Raw genomic sequence first — 23,735 nt, forward strand, 5'->3', positions numbered from 1 at the left:
TGTTGGACTACAACTCCCATCAGCCTCAGCCAGCATTGCCAGGAAAGATGGGAATTGTGGTCCAACAACATCTGGAGGCACACTGGTTGGGAAAGGCTGCTATATAGTAAGCCATTACTTATGTACTCATTAAAACTGCTAGTGAGCAGAATAACAACTGAGAGCAGTGTGGTGTAATGGTTAGAGAGTAGGACTAGGACCTAGGAGACCAGGGTTCACTTCCCCACATAAACATGAAGCTCACTGGGTGACCATCGGCCAATCACTGTCTCTCTGCCTATCAGTTGTTTTGAGGCTAAAATAGAGAGGAGAACCGTATATACCACCTTGAACTCTCCTTGGAGGGAAGGTGGGAATTAACTGTAATAAATAAGATTTTTTTTAAAAAAAAAATCCTTATCAAGACTTTTGCCATTCATATATCTTCAATAGGATTAGGGCCAACTGTAGAATTTAGGGCCCAAGATGTGCTTGTTTTGTAACTGTCTTGTATTCTTGTTTGTATTTTTAAGATCTGAGGGCCTTTAATCTAAAAGGAAAAAAAGAGGGGAAAACGCCAGGTGTAAGAAATAAGATTTATTCCGAATTTGACATTTCAGGAGGAAATCCTTTCTCAGGGGCACATTTCTAGCAGCAGTTCTCAAGATTCAAGCAACACTATAGCACAGAAGCCACTATAATATCCCTTGCAGGGTCGTTTGCTAGAAATGTGACCCTGAGGATTGATTTTCTTTCTGAAAAGCATCGGCTTGGAATAAATCTTATTTTTTTCCTTCTTTTTTGCCTGCCAGTAGTGCTACCTGTTTTCTGGTTGGTTTTCTACCTTTGTTCTAAAACAATATAAATAGATAGCAGTATAAACTAACAAAATAAAAAAGGAATCAATCTAGATATTTAGGGGGAAATATCACACTAAGACCCATACAGTCGAATGGTCAGAAAATATGACCATCAAGTGTTTCTGGGCAAGTTTTTGAAGACTGAAGGGCTGAATGAAGGATGCCACGCGTACAGTCTAAAATTTATCAGTGCAGATTAAAAAGAGAAATATTATACAGAACGATGCAAACTATATCAGCTCTATCAGTTCTACTTGCATGATTGCCAAACAAACTTTCATTTGCACAGAACGTATTTATTTATTTGATTTATATCCCGCCCTTCCTCCCGGCAGGAGCTCAGGGCGGCAATTTGCCAATATAAAATATGTTCTACTATACCCGTAGATTTGTCTGCAGAAATATTTTGGGTGAGAAAAATGTGCAATATAAACAAGCATTACATATGAAGCACAAATTAAAAATATCAGTCTAAGCACATTTTATTCTTCTAAGACTACATTTTCTGATGTAGAAGCAAAATCCTGATTAAGGAAAATGGTAGAATGATTGCTGTGTATCTCCATTAGGAAAAGGCTAAAACCGCTGTGTAATATATGAAACACTGCAGATTCTACTGAAATTGACCTCAATTCATATTATATCAAAAAAGGAAAAATATTAAGACTTTTTTTTATTCAGTGATGTTACTGGAAAAAATGATAGGGTGACCTCATGAGTCAAATGTAGCTGTTCTGAGGCAGTGTAATGCTGAATACTTTATATCGGGGTAGGGCCCTGCAGATGCTGGGATTACAATTCCCATCATCCCTGACCATTGGTCATGCTGGCTGGGGCTGATGGGCTTTGGAGTCCAACAACTCTAGAGGGCCACAGGTTCCCAAGCCCTTCTTTAGACACATTCTCAGTGCAATCCTATGCATGTTTGATCAGAACAAAATCAAATCCAAGTCAATGCAATTTACTACCAAGTAAGTGTGAATAGGATTGTAGCCTCAATTTTTAAGAAAGTAGTAAAAATATTATTACTGTGTTACTTTGTCCAGAATAAAAATTCCTATATAAGTGTAAATCTAAAAAAGTTGAGTAGTTCTGTGCGCCAAAGAGAAAATTTGAACTTTGTGTTTCAGACTCTAAGGGGAGTTTCAAAAGGAGTGTGTTGCATGTCTGTCATTCAAAAGGGAAAAAAATAAAAAATTATACTGGGCTGCCAAAAGCTATTGGCCACATAATATGAGATTATATTTATAAGCTCTTGAATAAACATGCTAAGTAAAAAATAAAAACAAAAAGCCAATGAGACTAGCCATATATTTCCAGTATAATGATGCAATGCCCAAATTAGATATTCTCTATTGGCAATTAGTTTGCGATCTTACAAAAGGCAAGCATCTTATATAGTAATTTTAGTCTATATACTTCTTAAGCCCCATGTCTTAAATGGTAAGATATATTATTATTTCTCCCTGAAAATGAACAAATCACTTTCTTTTGTAATGCAAAACAGGAAATGCAAAATTAAGCCTACAATCCCATATACACTTACCTGGGAGGAAGTCCTACTGAACTCAATGTGATTTGTTTCAGAATAGACATGCATAGGATTGCATGATTAAGTGTTTATTAATCTACATCAGTAGGAGGGTTAGGCAATCAGAACATAGCTTTGATGGAAAAGTTAACACAAGAAAGGTTGGTGAGGCAGGATCCAAATAAAACATTTTCATATTAAGTGGTTTGTTTACAAGCTACGTAGCAGTGAGTAAGTATAATTAATGTCCACCAACAACACATGCCTCTTTATTTAGGGATGTCTTTGGGTAGTATTTTGGAATTTACTGTGGCTAAACCATTCTACCAAAACTGAATTTCTAAATCTCTATTTAGAGATTTGGTATATTATATTCTATGCTTTTTAAAGCTTACATTAATCTCAGTAACTCCTTTAAAAAAAAAAAATCATTATTATTTTGAAATTTTTTTTGTCTTTGTGTGTGTTTTGCCCCTTGATGTATGTATATATGCTTTGATTGTATAAGCTATATATGCTAGTATATTGTAGTGTAGGACAATGAAATAATACATATTTCTTTGAAGAATTTGATTTGTACACTTAAAAATTGAATAAAAAAAGGGAAAAAAAGATTTAATACCACTGAGGGGGAAAAAACCTGACAGTTCTATCATGCTAATCCATTGAATAGAGGTAACAAAGCACAGGATTGCTGCCAGTGCTGTCAGAAGAAGCCACTTCATCCTGATACTTACAGCCTGGGCAATTTGATGCTTCTGTGATACACTCCAAGACAAAATTTACAGAGATGAATGGTGTTTTGGTGGAGAGGAGAGAGAGAGAGAGAGCATGTGCACACGCAGGAGGAAGGGAAGGGGAAACAGAATTTCGAACCACCTTTGTGATCTATCATAAAGGCCCTAAAAGCAGACCCATCCCTCTAGTCACCACATGCAACAGAAGTCAGAAAGCGGAATGGAGTATAAAATGGACAATGATAGACAAAATTCATCTACATTCCTTATGTGTTGGAATATTTACTCTCAATCTTTTTTCCCACCAACTAAGAGGGCATCTGAAAGCAGTGGATCCTTATCTGTGTCTTCCATTCAGAGTAACACGGGTTGCAACCTGACAGCGGAACTTTAGCTTTCAGGTAATCATCTCAACTTAGTGAAAGGACCCAAGCACATGATGACCCAAACTCACAAATTTACACTTTCTGCAATATACTTTTGATGTTTTAATGTCAACTGAAGCTTCTTCAGCATTGCTAGTAAAGCACCACAAGTGTTATTGGGAAGATGGTTAATGGCTACAGACCTTACAATGCAATACTTTACATTGCAGGTATAGCATCAGATTGCACCACTGTAATAAATAGTAGGGCTCCGCTTATATGGCAACATTTTATTCTGCAAAATTGTAACATTACTATTCATAACTTTTAGATGGTGTAAATATGGGTTTAATTGATCCAGATAATACCCAGGAAGGGGGATGGAAGGTCTATATAAACTGTTACCCAAGCATATTATTCTCATTCAAGTGTCTGCTCAGTTCATTGTTTCGGGACTAGTGAGGCAATAGCGGAGAAAATAATCCAAGTGACCAGCAGAACATTCACTTGAACAGAAATCACACACACAGAAACTTTGTCTGTATATTTTCCCATGCATGACAATGTGGCAGCTGAGGGTCTCAATATGGGCACTGAAAGAAATGTTAAACTACCCAATATTGTAATTGATATTTAGATCTGTATACAATGGTCCTTGGATTGATAGGTACCATTCTATTGACTTTGTTATGTAATGTCTATAGTTATACATTATATAAAAATGTATGCATGGCTCTTTCAGAAAGGGGGGGGAATAAGCTTGTCAAGACTAAGTTAAAAATGTTAAAATACAGTTTGCTATAAGGCAAAAGGTGTTCATTTTTACCTGTAGTGGAAATGGAACTAAATAATTCACTACAACTTTTTAAGCTTTTTATAGTTTTTACAAATTTTGCAGCCATCTAGGGACCAATGGGAAGTAATTCTTAGAAACAAAACACTAAATTTGCTTTTATGTCCTACTGTAAATATTGAAGAAACTGACTGGGTGAAAAACAATAAAATGAAAGGCAAAGTGCAATTAATTATAGTTGGATGAAAAAAAAGGTATGTATTTGCTCTAAAATATTTTCCCATCTTAGCTGCCAAATATCAATTTCCCACCCCCCACTCCACAGCTAATGTTTTTTTAAAAACTATAAGATAGCCAGAAATGTGAATGGACTATGTAAGCAGAAGAGAAGGTTCAATACACAAAGAAAAATTAAAATTAAACAAAGTGAAAAATCAAGAGAGACAGAGAAAATGGAAACTGAAAGTTTATTGAAGAATAAAGCAGAGGTAAGTGGATGACAGAAACCTACTACAGTGCTAAGAACCGGTAAATGAAAGTTGGCTATCCTTCTTTGGAGAAATTTAAGAATTTCATGTGGGCATTTATGAAAGCTACAGAGGAAATTATTTTATTGACGTTTCAGCTGGTAGTACATGCTATTTTCATACAAAAAAAGAGAGAATTTTCTCACATAAAAAAAGAAAAATAGTGCCATGTTTTATTTTGTCCTATATTGGTAATAACAGACTGATGTTGCTATTGGCCTGAAATAGCTTATGGGCTAAAAATGGAAAACAAGTAATGGACAGATTTACTTGTTAAAAATCCCTTGATTGTAACTCCAAACACACAATTAAGAATTTCTGAGTGACCTTTATTTCAGTGAGACTTAAATGTGTCCTGAACGGTACGATAAACATTCCTTAATGCCTTGGAAATCAAAAACTCCTGACATGCTAGTAGGGAGTTCAGCATGACAAATTCTGTGGGGTTGGTTTTCAGTCACTCTGAAATCAGCTAAACAAATGATACAAGTAATGTGGGACTGATGTTTAGACAGCTAGTGGCAACACTACAGTAACAAGTAACTTGCAAATAATTTAATGCAAATGAACCCCCTTATATAAGTTATAATTTAATGAATTATAACTCAACTCTACTGTTCTTCTCCATATCAATATGTTACTTCTCCCTCTCCCTCTGGATAATGTTCTATCTATGAATATGTGAATGAAACTAGGAATTCAACTGGAGTTTACTGAACTATATGAATATTCTACTGAAAAATGTTAAGAGACACAGCACACCTTCTCCAGAGATTGCTTACAAAGAAGAAAACCTTATTCTCAAAAGAGTTCAAACAAGCAGCGTGGATGGCTATCTCTAAAGTAAAACGAATATGTGTTACAAAGATTTCCAGCTTCCTGTTGATGGAGAAGAGACCATAGACAGTCACTAAGGAGAACAGATAAAGGCCTAGGCGTTTTATTATCACCTTCTAAGGGCTTCACAATCTGAAGCTTCTCTGGGAGGTATGAGCGACTGCTGATGGACATTCCTGAATAGCCAGTAAATTCAGAAAACCTGGAGTGAGTTCCCAATGACATGATACTCTCAGTTGGAGTAATGGAGCCACTATGAAGTCTACCCTTCTCTGCAAGTTCTCTCAGCTTCCTTTCCTGCTCTTCTTCAAAGAACTTTCTCTCTGACAAATAGTTCTCTCTCCGAAGGGACAGCCTTCGAAGGGCCATTTCCAAGTCGCTAGAGCCAGGTGTTCCTGGAGTTCCAGGTTTTTTGTTCTTGTCTTCATTTCTAAAACAAAGAGTAAACATACTTTAGTTTATGTTGTGTGTACAATCAACAGGAGCAGTAAGAGAAAAAAACACCTAAAATGTCAGTATTTAAAATGCCAGAAAAATTGCTTCTAGCTCTCCACAGCAGCTTTACCAGCAGAAGCTAGCATTTTATGTTTGAAAATAAATCATAGGGCTGGAAAGGTACGAGGTTCCTTTATCTTACTCTAGCTGCCTATCTCAAAAAGATCACCCCATATTACATATGCTGCCCTTTCAAACTAGGGGACTGCAATGTGTACAGTAGAGATTTATGAAGGATATACAACTGATTTAACAAGTAAACATGGGCTGAACAAATACAATGTGCATCAGGAGGAAGAAGGGCAGACTGCTTGTTTTATTTTGCTCTCACTAGAAACATCAGATCTTTTGCCCAAATTCCATGACAACCAGACCAATGGTGGGCCGCCTAACTAGTTAGAAAGAGGTTGCTATCACAATTTTAATTTTGCAGCTATGTAACAATTATTTCAAAAAATTAAGATATTTTGTTGTTAAGATGTTTTTAGTGTTTTACCACTTGTTGTTTGCCACCCTAGGCTCCCTTTGGGAGGAAGGGTGGGATATAAATTTAATTAATAAATAATAACATTTTAAAAATGGAGGCCAGACTTTCCCTAGCACAGAAAATCTATTTGGGGATTGCACACATCTCAAAGTTACCAAATTAAGTTGCACTCCAAGACTGATACTGGACTTATCAATTGGCAATGTGAGTGATGGCCAAATAATTCCAGGAGAAAAACTTCTTAGTTAGTAATAAGAAAACCTACCCTTTGGAATTCCCTCCCCTTAAATATTAGACAGGTGCCATCTCTGTTATCTTTTTGGCACCTACTGAAGACTCTCCTCTTTCAACTAGCCTGTTAAGTAGAGACCTTACCCAGTCTGCATCTGTGTTGGAATTGCTTTTTAAGATGTTATTAAAGATGTTTTAACATGTTCTTAAAGATGTTTTGTTTTAATATATTTTAACGTCTGTTTTTATGATGTTTGATTATGTTTTTAGTGTTTTTGTTTGCCACCCTGGGCTCCTACTGGGAGGAAGGGCAGGATATAAATCTAACAATCAAGAATTACAAACCCAAACTGATTTAAACAATCATCTTAGTAGGAGAATGTTGTATCATCAATAATTACTGTTAACTGGTTTCAGTATGTATGAATGCAGCCATCAATATCAAAATGATTTGCCTGAACCATACCACTCTGATGTTAAATTACTGAAATACAATTACATGAGAACACTAGTCAACATTTTTGAAGGTGTCTAGTAATTTTAGAAGGCCGAATATAGTTCACTTTTTAAAAAGATCAATGTTAGGAGGCTGGAGCACAGCAATATATGAAAATATGGTTTCCTCTGAGTATCTCACTCAGGCACAGCAGTATTGATCTTCCTCATAATGTTAGGCTAGTGTACTGACCTAATCAATGTATAGCACAAGTCACTGAACGGAAGAAAATAATTAGGATGTTCTTGTTCTGGGGATACATCAGAACTCTAGCTATGCATTACTGACCCAGAGTCAGTAGATTCAGTTTCTAGGATGATGCTATTAGTCTTGTTGTCTATCACAATATTGGAGATGTCTCCTCCATAGAAGCTGGAACGTGGTGTGCTCACACAGCTAGAAATGACTGAATTCATTGCTGAAGACTGATTAGATCCTGGGATGTTCATTGGAGAGGGAGTTAGGGATCTCTGCTTTACCACCTGGTTGACGTTTCGCACTGCGTCAAAGACTCTCTTGTGATGGCTGACAAAGACACAGATAGTTAATAAACAACAAAATAAAACCCACAACAGAGAAATATTCCATAGTGGCATCATATCATAGTTAGCACAAATCTGTAAGAGAAAATATGGTTCTGGAGATTGACTGTGTTATTACTTATTCATACCTAGGATCAACAGTGGACAGAACTGTATCTGTTGTTCAGTGTTGTTCTACAGAAGAGGGAAAGGCTGTAAGACAATAATGTTTCCCAAAACAGTGCTTCCCATTTTCCAGATCACCTACTAAATGAATCTGTTCTCTTGATACTTGACCAAGACTGTACCCTAGGATGTAGCTGGGGATAATTCTCGGCTTCACACACTTATACTCTCAATTCTTATCCTAAGAAAAAGCAATAACTGAACCAGAAGACTCTGTACTGATCATGGGATCTCCCTTACCCTGCAAGCTATCTCTGGTTACAAAAGCAGACAGACGCTCTCATATACAGCCAGGGAAATCCTCTATGGGAATAAAATGTACCATTGGTCTCACCTGAAAGGTGATTTTCATAGGAGTGGGCCATCACTACGGGTAATAGTTCCACCTATCGTGCGAAGGCAAGAATGTTTTTGAAGTCAAGACTAGGGGCGTCAGGCCCCTCCCACTCTCCAGTTCATTCGTAGCGAGTCTAAAAAGAGATATCTAAAAATACAAGAACAAGGCCAACAGACCCGCCAGGAAAATAACACAATAGTCGCATGCATAATAACATGACTCTAACATAACAATATAACAGAGCTAAAAGTCTTGACTTCACTCTTACATTTAAATATAATAGCGTAACAATAATATGTAACCCATTAGAAATATCTAGTCATCCTCCAACTGGGAGGGTCGTGATGGCCCACTCCTATGAAAATCACCTTTCAGGTGAGACCAATGGTACATTTTCCATAGGAGGTGGGCCATCACTACGGGATGTACCAAAGCAGCCCATACAGGGAGGGACCACCCACGTGTTAATCCTCATTAAGAACCTGTTGCAACACTCGTCTGCCGAAAGATGTGTCAGCAGAGGCATAACAATCAATTTTATAATGCCTTATAAACGAGTGTGGGGTAGACCAGACTGCAGCCCTACAAATATCGGCAACAGGAGCATAAGTGGCAAAAGCAGCCGAAGTGGCAGCTGACCTGGTAGAATGAGCCGTTAGACTAGCTGGAACTGACAGCTTCAAAGACTCATATGCTAAAGTAATACATGCCCTTAACCAACGGGATAAGGTAGGATTGGATACTTTATGCCCCATAGATCTTGGATGAAAGGATACAAACAGAGACTCCGTTCGTCGAATCTCTTGGGTCCTAGACAGGTAGGTCTTGAGAGCCCTCCGGACATCTAACGAATGCCAAGCCTTCTCAAGAGGATGGGTAGGATTCGGGCAAAAGGAAGGCAAAAGAATGTCCTGGTTGCAATGAAAAACTGAATCGACCTTGGGACGGAAGGAAGGATCAGTCTTCAGCACCACAGAGTCCTTATGGAAGACGCAGAGGTGTCGAGCAGAAGACAATGCGCCCAACTCCGAAACGCGTCTGGCAGATGTGATTGCGATCAGGAACAAGACCTTGAAGGACAGTATACGTAGGGGCACAGTCCTGATGGGTTCAAACGGAGGGCGTTGCAAAGCCTGCAGAACTTTCGGCAAACTCCATGAGGGGAACCGATGGACAACAGCCAGAGAGCGTAGGGCGACACCCCTCAAAAAACGTTTGATGAACGGATGTGAGGAAATATGAGCTCCAGGAGAGGACACTGAGAGAATGGATGACAGAGTGGACGCATGTCGACGTAGAGTGTTGGGTCGAAGTCCCATCATAAAGCCGCTATGGAGAAATTGCAGCACCTGATGCACAGTGGCCTGGGATGGATCATGGTGGTTGGACTGGCACCACTTGGAGAAAGCCACCCAGGTATGTTGATAAATACGAGTGGTAGATGGTCTTCTTGAGGCCAAAATAATATCAATCACAGCGTCAGACAGTCCAGCTGACCTCAAATGTCCCCGTTCAAACGCCACGCTGTTAGATTGAGCCAAGTAGGGTCCTGGTGCCATACTGGACCCTGGGATAGAAGGTTTGGCGTGACTGGAAGTGTCCAAGGATCCATCATTGACATTGCCAGAAGATCTGAGAACCACGGTCGGCGTGGCCAAAATGGTGCTATCAGAACCAGCTGTGCCCTCTCGGTTCGTGCCTTCCTCAAGGTTTTGGCTAACAATGGTATGGGAGGAAAGGCGTACAAGAGACCGTCTGGCCACGGTGTCGTCAGAGCATCCACTGCTTCCGCTGTTGAGTCCAGGTATCGGGCAAAGTACCTGGGAAGCTGGCAATTGCGACTGGAAGCAAACAGGTCGACTGAGAGAACCGACACTGGAGACGATGGAAAATGACTGGATGAAGTTTCCATTCTCCCGGAAAGACCTGTTGTCTGCTGAGCCAGTCTGCTGTCACATTCCAAATCCCTCTGAGATGTTCTGCTTTCAGGGATTGTAGATGTTGTTCTGCCCAGACAAAGATGAGGGAGGCTAAGTCCTGCAGAGGACGAGACTTGGTGCCCCCCTGTCTGTTCAAATGTGATTTTACACATGTGTTGTCTGTTCGAATGAGCACATGGTCCAAAGGGAACAGAGACTGAAAATGACGTAGAGCTAAGTGGACAGCCTTTAGCTCCAGCCAGTTGATGCTTTGAGTTTGGTCTGCGGTGGCCCAAACCCCCTGAATGTACTGGGAGTTGCAGTGGGCTCCCCAACCGATGAGGCTGGCATCTGTGGTTACAACGGTTCTGCGGGGTTCTCTGAACGACGTGCCCTTGGAGAGGTGTTGAACCTTGGTCCACCAGCGGAAGGAGAGACGCAGTGCGGGGCTCAAATGAACTTTGCGATGGTTGGAGCTAGCAATGTCCTTTTGAAAGGGCAACAGAGTCCATTGAAGGTGCCGAGTGTGGGCTTGAGCCCATGGCACAATGTGGATTGTAGAGATGAACATTCCGAGCACTCTGGCGAGAAGCATGACGTCTGCGGATGTTAGTTGCATCAGGGACCTTGCGATGCTTGTGATGGCAGTGATGCGATCTGGAGCCAAGAACACCATTGCCTGCAGGGTGTCCAACAGTGCCCCTAGATGTAGTAGGCGTTGGGTTGGTTGGAGATGGCTTTTGTCGAAGTTGACAAGCCAGCTGTAGGCCTGCAAAACACTGAGGGTGACCGTTAAATGATGATGAGCCAGCTCCTCAGACTTGGCCCGTATTAGCAGATCATCCAGATATGGGTAGAGATGAACCCCTTGGGTCCGGAGATAAGCCACTAGAATGAGTAGCACTTTGGTAAACACTCTTGGAACAGAGGAGAGGCCGAATGGCATCGCTCTATATTGAAAGTGCTGGTGGCCAAAAGCAAACCGAAGAAACTTTCTGTGGGCTATGCAAATGGGCACATGGAGATACACTTCCTTAAGGTCGATAGAAGCCAGGAAGTCTCCTTCATGCAGACTCTCCGTAATGGAGTGGAGTGATTCCATTTTGAACCTGCGATATGTTACAAAACGGTTGACAAACTTGAGGTCCAATACCGCCCTCCATGATAAATCTCGTTTTGGCACAGCAAATAGGAGGGAGTACACCCCTTCCGACGTCTCAGTTGTGGGGACTGGCTCTATTGCCGCTATGTCCAAGAGGTGTTGTATAGCTGTCTGCATGATTCTGTGCCTGGCTGGTGCCCTTGGGCAAGGGGACAGATGGAATCTGTCTGATGGGATTGCCCAAAACTCTATGGCATAGCCATGACTGAAAAGCTCCCTGATCCAGGAGACCGTAGTGAGGTGCAGCCAACGGTCTCCAAAATGAAGTAATCTGCCACCTATGGGCAGTGTGTTAATACTGCTTGCGTTGGCGAGGACCTCCCCTATATGAGGACGATGAGTTGCCCCTGCGCCCTTGGTACTGACCTCTGCCCTGGAAGCGTCGATTCCAGGAGCCCCTGAATGAAGTGGGGTCATAGGATCTGAAGTCGCGGCCTCGTCCTCCTGGCCACGTTCCTCGAAAGGGCTGGTTAGAACGGAAGGAAGGAAATCGCCTGAAAGGCCTGTGGTCGATGTTCTTGACAGTGGCCAGAACCGGTTTGTGGGCGTCTTTGGGATCAACCAGCACTGCCTTTAGAGCTTCCTCACCGAAGAGTAAAGATCCGGAGTAAGGAGCCCTGGATAGATTCATTCTGGCAGCTGAATCAGCCTGCCAGTGGTGAAGCCAGAGGGTCCGTCACGCGACTATCTGAGCTGTCATGGCTCGTGCCCCCAATTGAGTGGCATCCAAGGTGGCATCGGCCACAAAAGCTGCTGTCTTATGCAACTTTATCAGTGACCTTCTGAGGGCGACAGGATCAGGGTTAGTGTCCTCTAGAAGATCATCCAGCCACATCATAGGTGCTCTGGAGAAAATGGAGGCCGAAGCGGAGGCACGCATGGAGAGGGCAGTGGCCTCGTGATTTTTGCGGAGGGCGAAGTCTATTCGTCGCTCAGATGTGTCCTTTAGTTGGGATTCCCCTTCCCTGGGCAAAAGAGAACGTGAAACGAGGCGAGCGATTGGTTCATCTATGCCAGGGACGTCTAACTTGGTGGCAAAGTCCGGAGCTAGGGCGTAAAACCTGTCAGCCAGGTTCTTGAAGCGGCGAGATTGGAATGGGTGAGCCCATTCTTCAGAGGCCAATTTGGCAATCGGGTCCGGCACCGGGATGTAATGTTCAGTAGGTGCAGGGGATTTGAGAACCTTGGCCCCTTTGATAGCTGGGGTGGAGGAAGTTGAAGGCGCAGTCTGGAGACCAAGGGTATTAACTACCCTGCGTGCCAGGGGCTGATAGTCTGAGGCATTAAACAAGCGATACGATGTATCCTCCTCATGATCTGAATAGTTGCTCCAGTCATCTCCTTCAACGTGGTCAGTGAAGGCTGAATCCTCCGCATACGAGGCTTCGTCAATACATCTGCCTCTGGCTACATCAAAGGGGTTTGGTGAACAGGAAGGATGAGCATCATGACACGCACGTTGGTCCATGTTGAGTTGAGGTATGGCAGGAACTTGTGGTGGTGACTGCATTTGGGTGAAAAATGCCAGCATGGCTTGAAGTTGGGAGAGGAAATCAGGGGACGGCAGCAGCCCAGTTGTGGCAGATGTTTGTGCCTGAGTGGCTATTGGAGCAGATGTTTTTGACGGTAAAACGGAGGGAGGCTGGTTAGGCGAAAGCTGAGTGGGGAAGCCAGCAAAATCTTCGTCAGAGGAAGCAGCAGGGGAATGAAGTGATCGCTTATCAAGGTGTTGGTATCGCTTATGTGTGCCTGAGTTGCTGTGGTAGAGATGGGGGTTGGCACAGAGCCATCAATATGCGGATGACACTCAGCTCTATCTCTCGTTTAAATCTTCACCAGAGTTGGCTGTGGAGACCTTGTCCAAGTGCCTGGAATCCGTGAGTGGATGGATGGGAAGGAACAAGCTGAAGTTGAACCCTGATAAGACCGAGGTACTACTTGTGGGGGACAAGAGAAGGTTGGGTGACATTGACCTGAAGTTCAACGGGGTGAGTCTACCCCTAAAGGACCAGGTCCGCAGCCTTGGGGTTGTGCTTGATTCCAGGCTGTCTATGGAGGCTCAGATTTCGGCAGTGAGCCGGGCAGCCTGGTACCAACTACACCTCATACGAAGGCTGCAACCCTACCTTCCTACTCACCAGCTCCCACTAGTGGTACACGCCCTGGTCACCTCTCGTTTGGACTACTGTAATGCGCTCTACGTGGGGTTACCCTTGAAAACGGTCCGGAAATTACAACTGATACAAAATGCAGCGGCTCGACTACTTACGAATAGTCGCCGCCGAGATCACATCACACCAGTGTTGTTTGACCTACACTGGCTACCAGTTGTTTTCCGAGCCCAATTCAAGGTGTTGGTATTGACCTTTAAATCCCTACACGGTTTCGGCCCAGTTTATCTCACGGAGCGCCTTCAATGCCACCGATTATGCCGCCCGACAACATCGGCCACACAGGACCTTCTCTCAATCCCGCCAACAAAAACAGCTAGATTGGCGGGTACTAAAGAGAGGGCATTTTCAGTGGCGGCCCCCACTCTTTGGAACTCCCTCCCTCTTTCAGCAGGCCTTTGGGGTATCTGGGGAGGGTTAATTGTTATAACTGTAATGCCTCCTGCCCAGTTTTAATATTGTTGCAGATGTATTGTTTTATATTGTATTATTGTATTTTATCTATTGTATTTTAATAATTTTGTAAGTCGCCTAGAGTGGCCATTGGCCAGATAGGCGACGAAGAAATTAAATTTATTATTATTTATTATTATTTATTATAGCGTGGCCGCTTTGGTTTGTTATGGCTGGAAAGATGTTTTGTCTTAGCCATTGCTTTAACATGCTTAGACTTAGTCGCCTTAGAGTGTTGCGGCTGGGCTGTTTGTGACATGCCTGGCTGATCTGGCATCATATTGGCTGATTGCGACATGCCTGGCTGTTCTGCCATCTTATATTAACTTGGGTGCAGTACACGGCCACAGAGGGGGCAGGATGTAAAGACCCGAACTGGCACAGTGTACGACCACAGAGGGGGTAGAATACACTGGCAGATGGCTAAGTGCACGGCCACAGAGGGGGCAGGATGCACTGTGGTATCAGCGTTAGTATAATATAGGCTGTATTTTAGGCTTGGTACACGGCCACAGAGGGGGCAGGATGTACAAAATATAGTTCAGATTAGTGCTGTAGGCTGGATTTCAGGCGTGGTACACGGCCACAGAGGGGGCAGGGTGTACCGAATATAATTCGGATTTAGTACAAGGCAGCCACTGAGATTAAAGCTCCAGCCTTGATGATACAGTCACAGTAAATTTGTGTGTAAGGAAGCCCTGTGTAAGTCTGTCTACGGCCCACATACAACACACATACAGATAGCTTGCAGGGAAGGTATCCGTTGGTTAATAAAGGGGTAACAAAAAGGGCGGGAAATTTAAATCCAAGAAAAATGGCGCCCAGAAACAAGAGCAGGAAAAAATGATCCAAAATGGCGGAGGGAGAAGAAGCAATGGCGGCCGTCTGGTAAGGAGCTGGGGGAAGGGCTGCCCAGCACAGTCTCGCAAGAGGGTCCGCGGGGCCGATAGCCGCACTAGCGGCTCTAAAAAACCCCAAGGAGGGGACAGCCAGGAGAAAGGTAAGGCAGAAGGGGAAAAGCAGCCCCCGCCGCCCGCCTGCAAAGCTCTTCGCGGTGGGGAAATTAAAGCCACGGAGCGAGGCTGAGCTCAAGTAAAAGCCGCTATTGAGAGAACCGCAGCCGCAGGCTTCAGTGGGGCGAGGCAGGACCCGGGCAGGCTAAAACAGGTAACGGGGTAACGCTGGGAGCCACAGCCGCAAGCTCCCGCTGAGATCAGAAGAACCGCAGCCACGGTTCCTCCAAGAGCGTCACGGAGTGCAGCTAAAAGCAGCCCAGCAAGAAAAACCGCTGGAGGAGGATTGCAGCCGCAAACTCCCGAGGGATGCGGCAGAACCCAGGAAGAAAAAGAAAAAACTTTAAAAGGGGTCAAAGGACGAGGGGAAACCGCAGCCGCGGTCTCTCTAAGAGCTGTAAAGCAATCCAACAGGGGAAATAAACTGCCCGGGCAAGGGAAACTCCCCAAGGAAAGTCCCCAGAAATCAGATAAGCAGTTAGACACAAGACAGAGGGGAGGAGAACACTTGGGAGACACACAAGTAACAATACCTCCGCACCCTGTCAAACAAACACACAAACAAACAGGAAAGACTTAGCTAAATGCTACGCTATATAGATCTCAATCTTGTTCGTACGAAGGCAAGAATGAACTGGAGAGTGGGAGGGGCCTGACGCCCCTAGTCTTGACTTCAAAAACATTCTTGCCTTCGCACGATCGGTGGAACTATTACCCGTAGTGATGGCCCACCTCCTATGGAAAATGTGGGATCTCCTGGTACACTTGTTACATTCTCCCTGCAGCAGCAGTAACATGCAGATACAATATCTGCCTTTAAAAAAAGATAAAAATGCTCACTAAATGATTTGTACATAAAATGCTACAGTGGTGGAAAACATCCTCAACTATTGCCTGCACTAAGTAAACCAAGATACCACTTTTTTGTGACTTCAGCATAAAGCAAATGTTATAGTTGCCACATCACCAATTTTAAATTACTTACTAGAGCAGCTGTCACCACATGATGAGCATTTATATGAACCTCATACAGCTGTCACCACATAGTGAGCTATCTGCATACAACACTAACCATGCGGATCAGGACATTTCCTCCAAGCTTTCACAGACTTTTTAGAGGGCATTTGCAAGTAATGTGGAGAAACTAATCTCATCCTGTGAGGAAACACTGCAAACGCCACTGCATGGGGCTACTTAAAGCTGCCCCCCCACACCAGCCAAAGCATATGTAGTGGTTTTAATATACTTTAATGTTTAATAAATAAACAAAATGTTTATATCCTGCCTTTCCTCCAGAAAGCTTAAGGCAGCACATATTGGATTGCTGGCCAGTTTCCCATTCCAACCCCGACCAGACTCACATCTGCTTGTCTTCAGTGAAGTTGTTACATCATGTCTCTTGAGATCATGTTACTATCAAGTTTAGCGGTGCCCACAAAAGCTAGCTAAGCAGCATAACAGCAGCCCAATCTCACTAGTGTCACTTTACTGCTTGTGCAAAATAAGCAGAGGAAATTTTTATTTACTTATTTATTTAACGAATTTCTTAGTCGCCCATCTGGCTGGCTATCCAGCCACTCTGGGCGACGTACAAAATAGGCATACAAATATAATAGACATTAAAAATCTAAAAACAATGATGATAAAATCTAGTCCACCCCAAAAGCCTGCCTGAAGAGCCAGGTCTTCAAGGCCCAGCGGAAGAGGGGGCATGGCGGAGATTATTTGGGAGGGAGTTCCACAGGGTGGGGGCCACAATTGAAAAAGCCCTCTCTTTAGTCCTCACCAGTCTGGCTGTTTTGACTAATTATTTTCCCCCTCACTACCTAGTTTGCACATTGAATTCTCACCTCTGTTAAATCACTATTTTGGCTATCCATCTTCTGAAAATGGAAGTAGCTTGCTTATTTTACCAATTTAAGCTGTAATGCTAGAGAAAAGCATTTTATTTATATTTTTAAAAAGGGTTCTTCAAGCTGTGGCTGTAAAAACATCCTCAAACTGCCTTCTCAATTACTTTCTTGCCAATAGTTAGAAAACCATTTCTAAGTAATGATTTCAGGTCTATCTTCTTTGCTTAGAAGAGTGCTTAGATGAGATTGCACAAAAAGTTTTGTTTCTATCACATGAAACATTACTAGTTTAATAGTAATTTTTCTTATTAAAATATCACAAAATATCACAATGCATCAGTCATACGTTAAGTCAGGGCAGTCAGGATCATCCAGATGAAGTTCTTTTCGCATTGACCCTTCAATTTCTGCTGCCAAGGAATCCTGTTAAGACAATTTTAAATGGTGTCACAGCATGTCATTAACAGATATGTCTATTTTTGTAGTACGCAATGAAATCCACATACTCATAGCCTTCTTTTATGGCACCATTTAGCTAGCCATTCATCAGTAATACGCATGCAGCACAGTTTTTAAATCCTCTTGCATCTTCATTGCATTAAAAAATTGTGCTAGAAGCTGCTGCTGGGCAAGGATTACAAATATTACCCTCTCTTTCAATAGAATACTATGAAGAAAACCTTTATTGTGTGCATGGACATCAGGAATTAATAGTCATCCACATGAACCTATACTATTTTCTAAATAAGGATTTAAGGATTTTCAGAAAACCGAGACAACTGTGATCATCATTAAGATGTTCAAATGCCGTTAATATCACAGGATTGTGGTCCGAAAAAGTTTTTGGTAATATATCCATTTTAAAAATATCCTTCGCTAGAATTTTAGACATCCAAATCATATCAATCCTCGAGAATGTTTTATGTCTTTCTGAAAAATAAGTAAATTCCTTTGCGTTATCATTTATATATCTCCAGGTATCCACCAATTCTAAATGTTCCATCAGTTCAAAGCAAATCTTCGGTAATTTACCCTGTGTCTCTTTAATATTTTTTTCAGAAAGTCTATCAATTTTTGGTGAGATTACCCCATTCCAATCACCCATGACGCACCAATGATCATATGAAAACTCTGACAATTTTTCCATAAGTCCTGTGTAAAACCTTGTTTTATCTTCATTGGGGGCATAAATACCCACTATCAAAATGTTTGTACCCTGTAAAGTAATTTCAACCCCCACAAATCTACCACTATCATCCAGTAATACCAATTTAGGAAGCAATTGTGGGTTAATGTAAAGAACAACTCCATTTTTTTTTTTTTGGTCCAGCCGAAATAAATTCTTCACCCAAATTTTTACAAATCAAATATTTGGAATCTTTCTTCTTAATATGAGTTTCTTGTAAACAAATTATATCCAATTTTAATTTTTTCAAATAATGAAACACTTTCTCTTCTGCGCCGTGTTGGCTCCATTTATATTCCAAGTTAGATATTTGTAATCCATCTTTAAGCGTGTATTTTAAAATGTGCCTGATGCTCCTTTTAATCCATCATCTTCCTTCCCGTCCTCTGCATGTTCTTGTTGACTTTGTTTCCATATATCCATATCTTTGAGTTTATCTTCTTCCATGTCTTTTGAAGCTTTTCTCAAGAAGTCCCTTGCTTTTTGAACAGTATTCAATCTATATTTCTGTTGTCTGAATGTAAAAATCACTCCTTCTGGAACATCCCATCTAAATTGAATTTTGCATTGCTTAAGTTTTTCTGTAAAGAAAGCATATTCTTTTCTCTTACGTAAAAGTCTAATAGGAATTTCTTTCATCACCAGTATTTCCTTACCATCAATTTTAAAGGTATTTTTAAAGTGTTGTTGTAATACCATATCTCTGGTCGTCTTCTTTATAAAGTGAACAAGCACATCTCTTGGAATTTTTTTCATTGCTGCATATCTGGAATTAATTCTATAAACTTTGTCTATTTCAAATTTCATCCGATCTTCATTCAAATCCAGAAATTTTACTAAAGCATTAACAATTTTATCTCTGATGTCTTCACCTGTTTCCTCAGGGATTGCACGGAATCTCAAACAATGTTCTTTATTTCTCATTTCCGTCACAGCCATATAGTCCAAGTTTTTTTCTAATTCCAGATTTAATATATCTGTTCTATTCTCCAAGATTTGTACCTTTTCTTTAGTATTTTTTGCATCCTCCTTTATTTGCCCAATTGTCCCTTTAATCTCATCCACTTGTGTTTTAATATAGTCTTTTATATCTATCAATTCAGTTTTCATTTCCTGTTTTATATCATTAATCCCTTCCATTATTTTTTGAAACATATCTGGGGGTATAGCCCCTTCCTGTGGGTCAATTGAACCTCTTCGCTCCTGGGCCTTAGTTGCTTTTTTAGTTGTCATTCTCGAGAGAAGCCTTTAATTTCTGATATTAACCACTGTTCCAAAACCTAGAGGCAGTCTATTTCTTTTTTTTTTTTCTCCACCAACAAAAGATTTAATATTCCAGGCCTGTTATTATAGTCCGGCCAGCACAGCACAGTTCTTATCTACGTCCAGGAATGCAAAACAATTCTGGTTCACAACACCAAGCGATTAGTAACATATACGAACAGCAGATTCGTCCAAAAAGAAATAGTCCAAGGAGAAAAATAGTCCAAAATATATTTCCATCAAATAATAATTACCTCTCATCCATTTTTAAACTTTAAAACTCCAAATTCAGGCCAGCTTTTTGTCGTAAAAAAAATATATAAGTTGTTTACATTTTCTTTCTTCCTTAATTATATTTAAAAGATAAAAAGTATGACTCACCCAGATTTCTCAGTTGCTGATTCGTAAACAAATCCCTTTTATTGTAGTAATTTAAGCCGAATGATAAGATTTAGACAGAAGTAGGCTCGCTGGTTAAGGACGTTTTTTAAGAAGAAAAAAAAACGCTTCGCTTTTTTCCAGTACAGCTTGCTGGAAGTCCTGACTCCATCTTCAGCCGATCGGCATGCCTTCTTATCTCAGGGATTTCCTGATCAATTCCAGCAGCCGACAGCTCAACGAAGTCCTGTGGAAAATCTGATCGGTTCTCCTATACCTTGGAGAACATTTAAGCCAGTCAAAGTTTCCTCTTGGCTGGCTTTTAAACTGAAAAAAGCTTCCTCTGAGGCAGAGATCTCTCAGAGACAGTCACCAGCTGAGCACTCACTTCCGGGAAATCTTGGATTTAGATGGAGACTAAATGAATCTTTATTACAGAATGACAAAGTAGTACAAGAATGTAAGAAGAAATTAAAAGTGTTTTGAACATAATTTACATAAAGGAACAAATGAAAATATCGTTTGGGATACAAGTAAGGCATTTATGAGGGGATATTTTATTAAATGTAACTCTGAATTAAAAAAAAAGAAACAACAGAAAATGCAATTAATTTTGGAAGAAATAAAACAAAAAGAGGAAGAATTGAAAAAGAATCCAACTAAAGTTTCTATTGTAAATCAAATTAAAATGTTACAGAAGCAAGTATCAATGCTGACAGTTAGAGAAATTGAAAGGAAACTAAATTTTGCTAAACAAAGGACTTTTGAATTTGCAAATAAACCAGGGAAATGGTTAGCATATAAATTAAGAAAAGAACGTCAAAAAAATATTATTTTAAAGATACAAGAAGGAGATGAGACGCTGACAGATAATGTAAAAATCAAAAAGATTTTTCATCAATATTATTCAACATTGTACAAGTGTCAGGAAATTCCATCTGAAAAAATAGAAGAGTATATATCTAAACAGAATTTGCCTAAAATTACAGACTTTCAGAGACAAGCTATTAATGGCCCTATTACGTCAAGAGAGATATCTGAAGCTATAAACAAAATTAAATTAGGAAAGGCGCCAGGACCAGATGGGTCATCTGCAATGTATTATAAATGTTATAAAAGAATTTGGACCGTTAGCAGGATTTAAGATCAACAATCAAAAAACAAAGATGTTGGTGAAAAATTTAACTTTAAGGGAACAGAAAGAGTTAATGGACAAGACAGATTTTACAATAGAGAAAAAGTTGAAATATTTAGGTATCATTATGACAAATAAAAATTCAAAGTTGTTTCATAATAATTATGAAAAATTATGGACAGAGATTAAGAAAGATTTGCTAAGATGGGATAAACTACAATTGTCATTAATGGGTAGAATATCTGTGATAAAAATGAATGTATTACCGAGAATGATGTTTTTGTTTCAAACAATACCTGTAATATCCTCTGATTTACCTTTTAAACAATGGCAAAAAGATATCTCTAAATTTGTATGGCAAGGAAAAAAACCAAGAGTTAAATTTAAATTACTACAAGACGCCAAAGAAAGAGGAGGACTGGGATTACCAAATCTGAGACTTTATTTTGCTGCCTGCTGTCTAGTCTGGATAAAGGAATGGATCTTATTGAGGAATAAAAGACTATTGGATTTGGAGGGACATAATTTGAAGTGGGGATGGCATGGATATCTATGGTATGACAAAGTAAAAGTAAATGTAGACTTTAACAATCATTTTATAAGACGTCCTCTGTTGAAAATATGGAATAGATATAAACCAAGGTTTTATTCGAAAATACCATTATGTGTCTCAAGTCAAGAAGCGTCTTAAGGAAGAGAAATGGCTGGAAAAGAGAAATGGTTAACTTGTCAAGAACTATTAGAAAATGTACATGGAGAATATATAATGAAAGAGAGAGAACAACTGACAAAGGAAGGATATAGTTTTCAATGGTTTGCCTATTTACAATTGTTAAAAAGATATAAAATGGACAAGAAAATGTATGGGTTTGAAATAAGTAAATCTGATTTTGAAATAGGATTGTGTACAATTGATGAAAATATAATTGCGAAAATGTATAAACTCTTACTGAAAATGGATATGGAGGAAGAACAAGTAAAAGAGTGTATGGTAAAGTGGGCAAAAAATTTTGGTTATAACATACAAATGGATCAATGGGAAAATATGTGGAAAAAAGGCTTGAGATTTACACTATGCTATAATCTTAAAGAAAATTTCTATAAAATGATGTACCGTTGGTACATGACTCCAGAAAAGTTGTCAAAAATGTATAGTAATGTTTCTAATGTTTGTTGGAAATGTAAACAACAAGAAGGATCATTTTATCATATGTGGTGGCTGTGTAAAAAGGCAAAATCATTTTGGGCACAGATAGGTAGGAAGATGCAAAAAATTCTAAAAATAAATATTCAGTCAAAACCAGAATTTTTTTTATTGGGTTTTATGGATAAACAAATGGAAAAGAAATATGGAAGAATAATATTATATATGATTACGGCAGCAAGATTATTATATGCACAAAAGTGGAAAATGGAATCAACACCAACAACGGAAGAATGGCTATTGAAATTAATGGACTTAGTAGAAATGGATAAATTGACATGTCTACTTAGAGAAAAATCGACAGATACATTTCTTAAGGAATGGAAGCCTCTCTTAGACTTTTTGTTGAAAGATCAAAATAAAATGATGATATTGGGATTTGACGATTAACTAAGACAGCCTATGGAGAAAAGTGATCCTGTATGTATACATTAAGGGACAGGTTTGATGTATATTATATACTTATAGCTGATCTGCGACAAATCGGAAGTCAACTATTTTATTTTATTTTATTGTTGTATTGTTATGTTTTTTGACTTTGTTTTGTTTGTCTTTTGAAAAATTTGAATAAAAATTATTAAAAAAAAAAAGATGTTCAAATGCCCATTACCATAAAAAATGTTAGAATAAATTATTTTCTTTAGGGTTAAAATCAATGATGGACAATCAACATTTAACATATATTTCTTCTGACAAGAGCATTTTACAAAAGCACTATATTGCTATTAAAAACAGAGTTACAGTTTCTATTAAAACAAAGTCCCATTGCACTGTAAATACTAACTAGTTCATTGTGGCATCATCATTGTGGCTAACTGTACCAACCTGGTATCAGAGCCAAATGTGCCCAGAGAAATATGCAAATAAAATACCTGGTAAAAGTTAAGTATGACACCATTTGCAATTTTTTTAAAAATCGTGTCTTTATTGAGATTTTTCCTTTTCCAGTAAAACAATACCCCATAACGTAAAGTACAAAAACCTATACAAACAATATGTGGAGTCTAATTGACCCCACAATTTAAAATAAAATAATTAAAAAATGTGCCATCAACATAACATAGTTGTGCTATACTTTGCAGATTTGGATGCTGTACACTGCCTCATTGGCATTGTTTATCAATTACAACATATGGCACAAAGCATTGGGGGAAGATTTGTAAACCCTTTCGTGTGTCCACAGAATATGGCACAGGGGCAAGCTTGTCTCTTATACTGATAATTTGGCATTGAAGCCCATCAACGAATCTGAAGACTTTATTGATTCTTTTGAAGAAGACCAGAGACAATGCAATTACTGAAGGTAACCCTCAAAATATTTTTGTAAACTTCTTTCTCTGAACAGAGGTCATCTAAAGGTCCTCAACAGAGAACTGCCATTAAGTCCAGCCAACTGCTGAAGTGAGGGTGCTAACTGCTTGCAAGCACTGCAGATGTAATTGGGGGTTCAGTGACTTCAAAAACCGTATTATTAAGTTTTGCACAAAATGATATGGGGGGGTCAGTTCTGCTGGGTCACAAGGAAGGTAACAAAAAAAATGTGAACAATTCAGATTTGTAAAGGGGCTTTGTAAACCTGTGGGGAACTACTGATCCCAGTACTGTTTGTGGTAAAG

At 40.0% G+C, this 23,735-nt stretch overlaps 1 protein-coding gene across 7 annotated transcripts in view; it reads right to left on the minus strand.

Moving 5' to 3' along the window:
* Nucleotides 1-23,735, minus strand: part of TRAK1 (trafficking kinesin protein 1) — a 131,441-nt gene that overhangs the window by 17,407 nt on the left and 90,299 nt on the right. For all 7 annotated transcript variants that reach the window (XM_061587547.1, XM_061587546.1, XM_061587550.1 and 4 more), the window contains 3 exons: nucleotides 17,300-17,376; nucleotides 7,627-7,863; nucleotides 5,743-6,059 (listed from right to left, as the gene is read on the minus strand). In XM_061587547.1, the coding sequence (XP_061443531.1) occupies nucleotides 5,743-6,059; nucleotides 7,627-7,863; nucleotides 17,300-17,376 (631 nt within the window). The remainder of the gene's footprint in view (nucleotides 1-5,742; nucleotides 6,060-7,626; nucleotides 7,864-17,299; nucleotides 17,377-23,735) is intronic.

The sequence above is a fragment of the Rhineura floridana genome, chromosome 10 (assembly GCF_030035675.1).
Source record: "Rhineura floridana isolate rRhiFlo1 chromosome 10, rRhiFlo1.hap2, whole genome shotgun sequence".
Taxonomy (NCBI): Eukaryota; Metazoa; Chordata; class Lepidosauria; order Squamata; family Rhineuridae; genus Rhineura; species Rhineura floridana.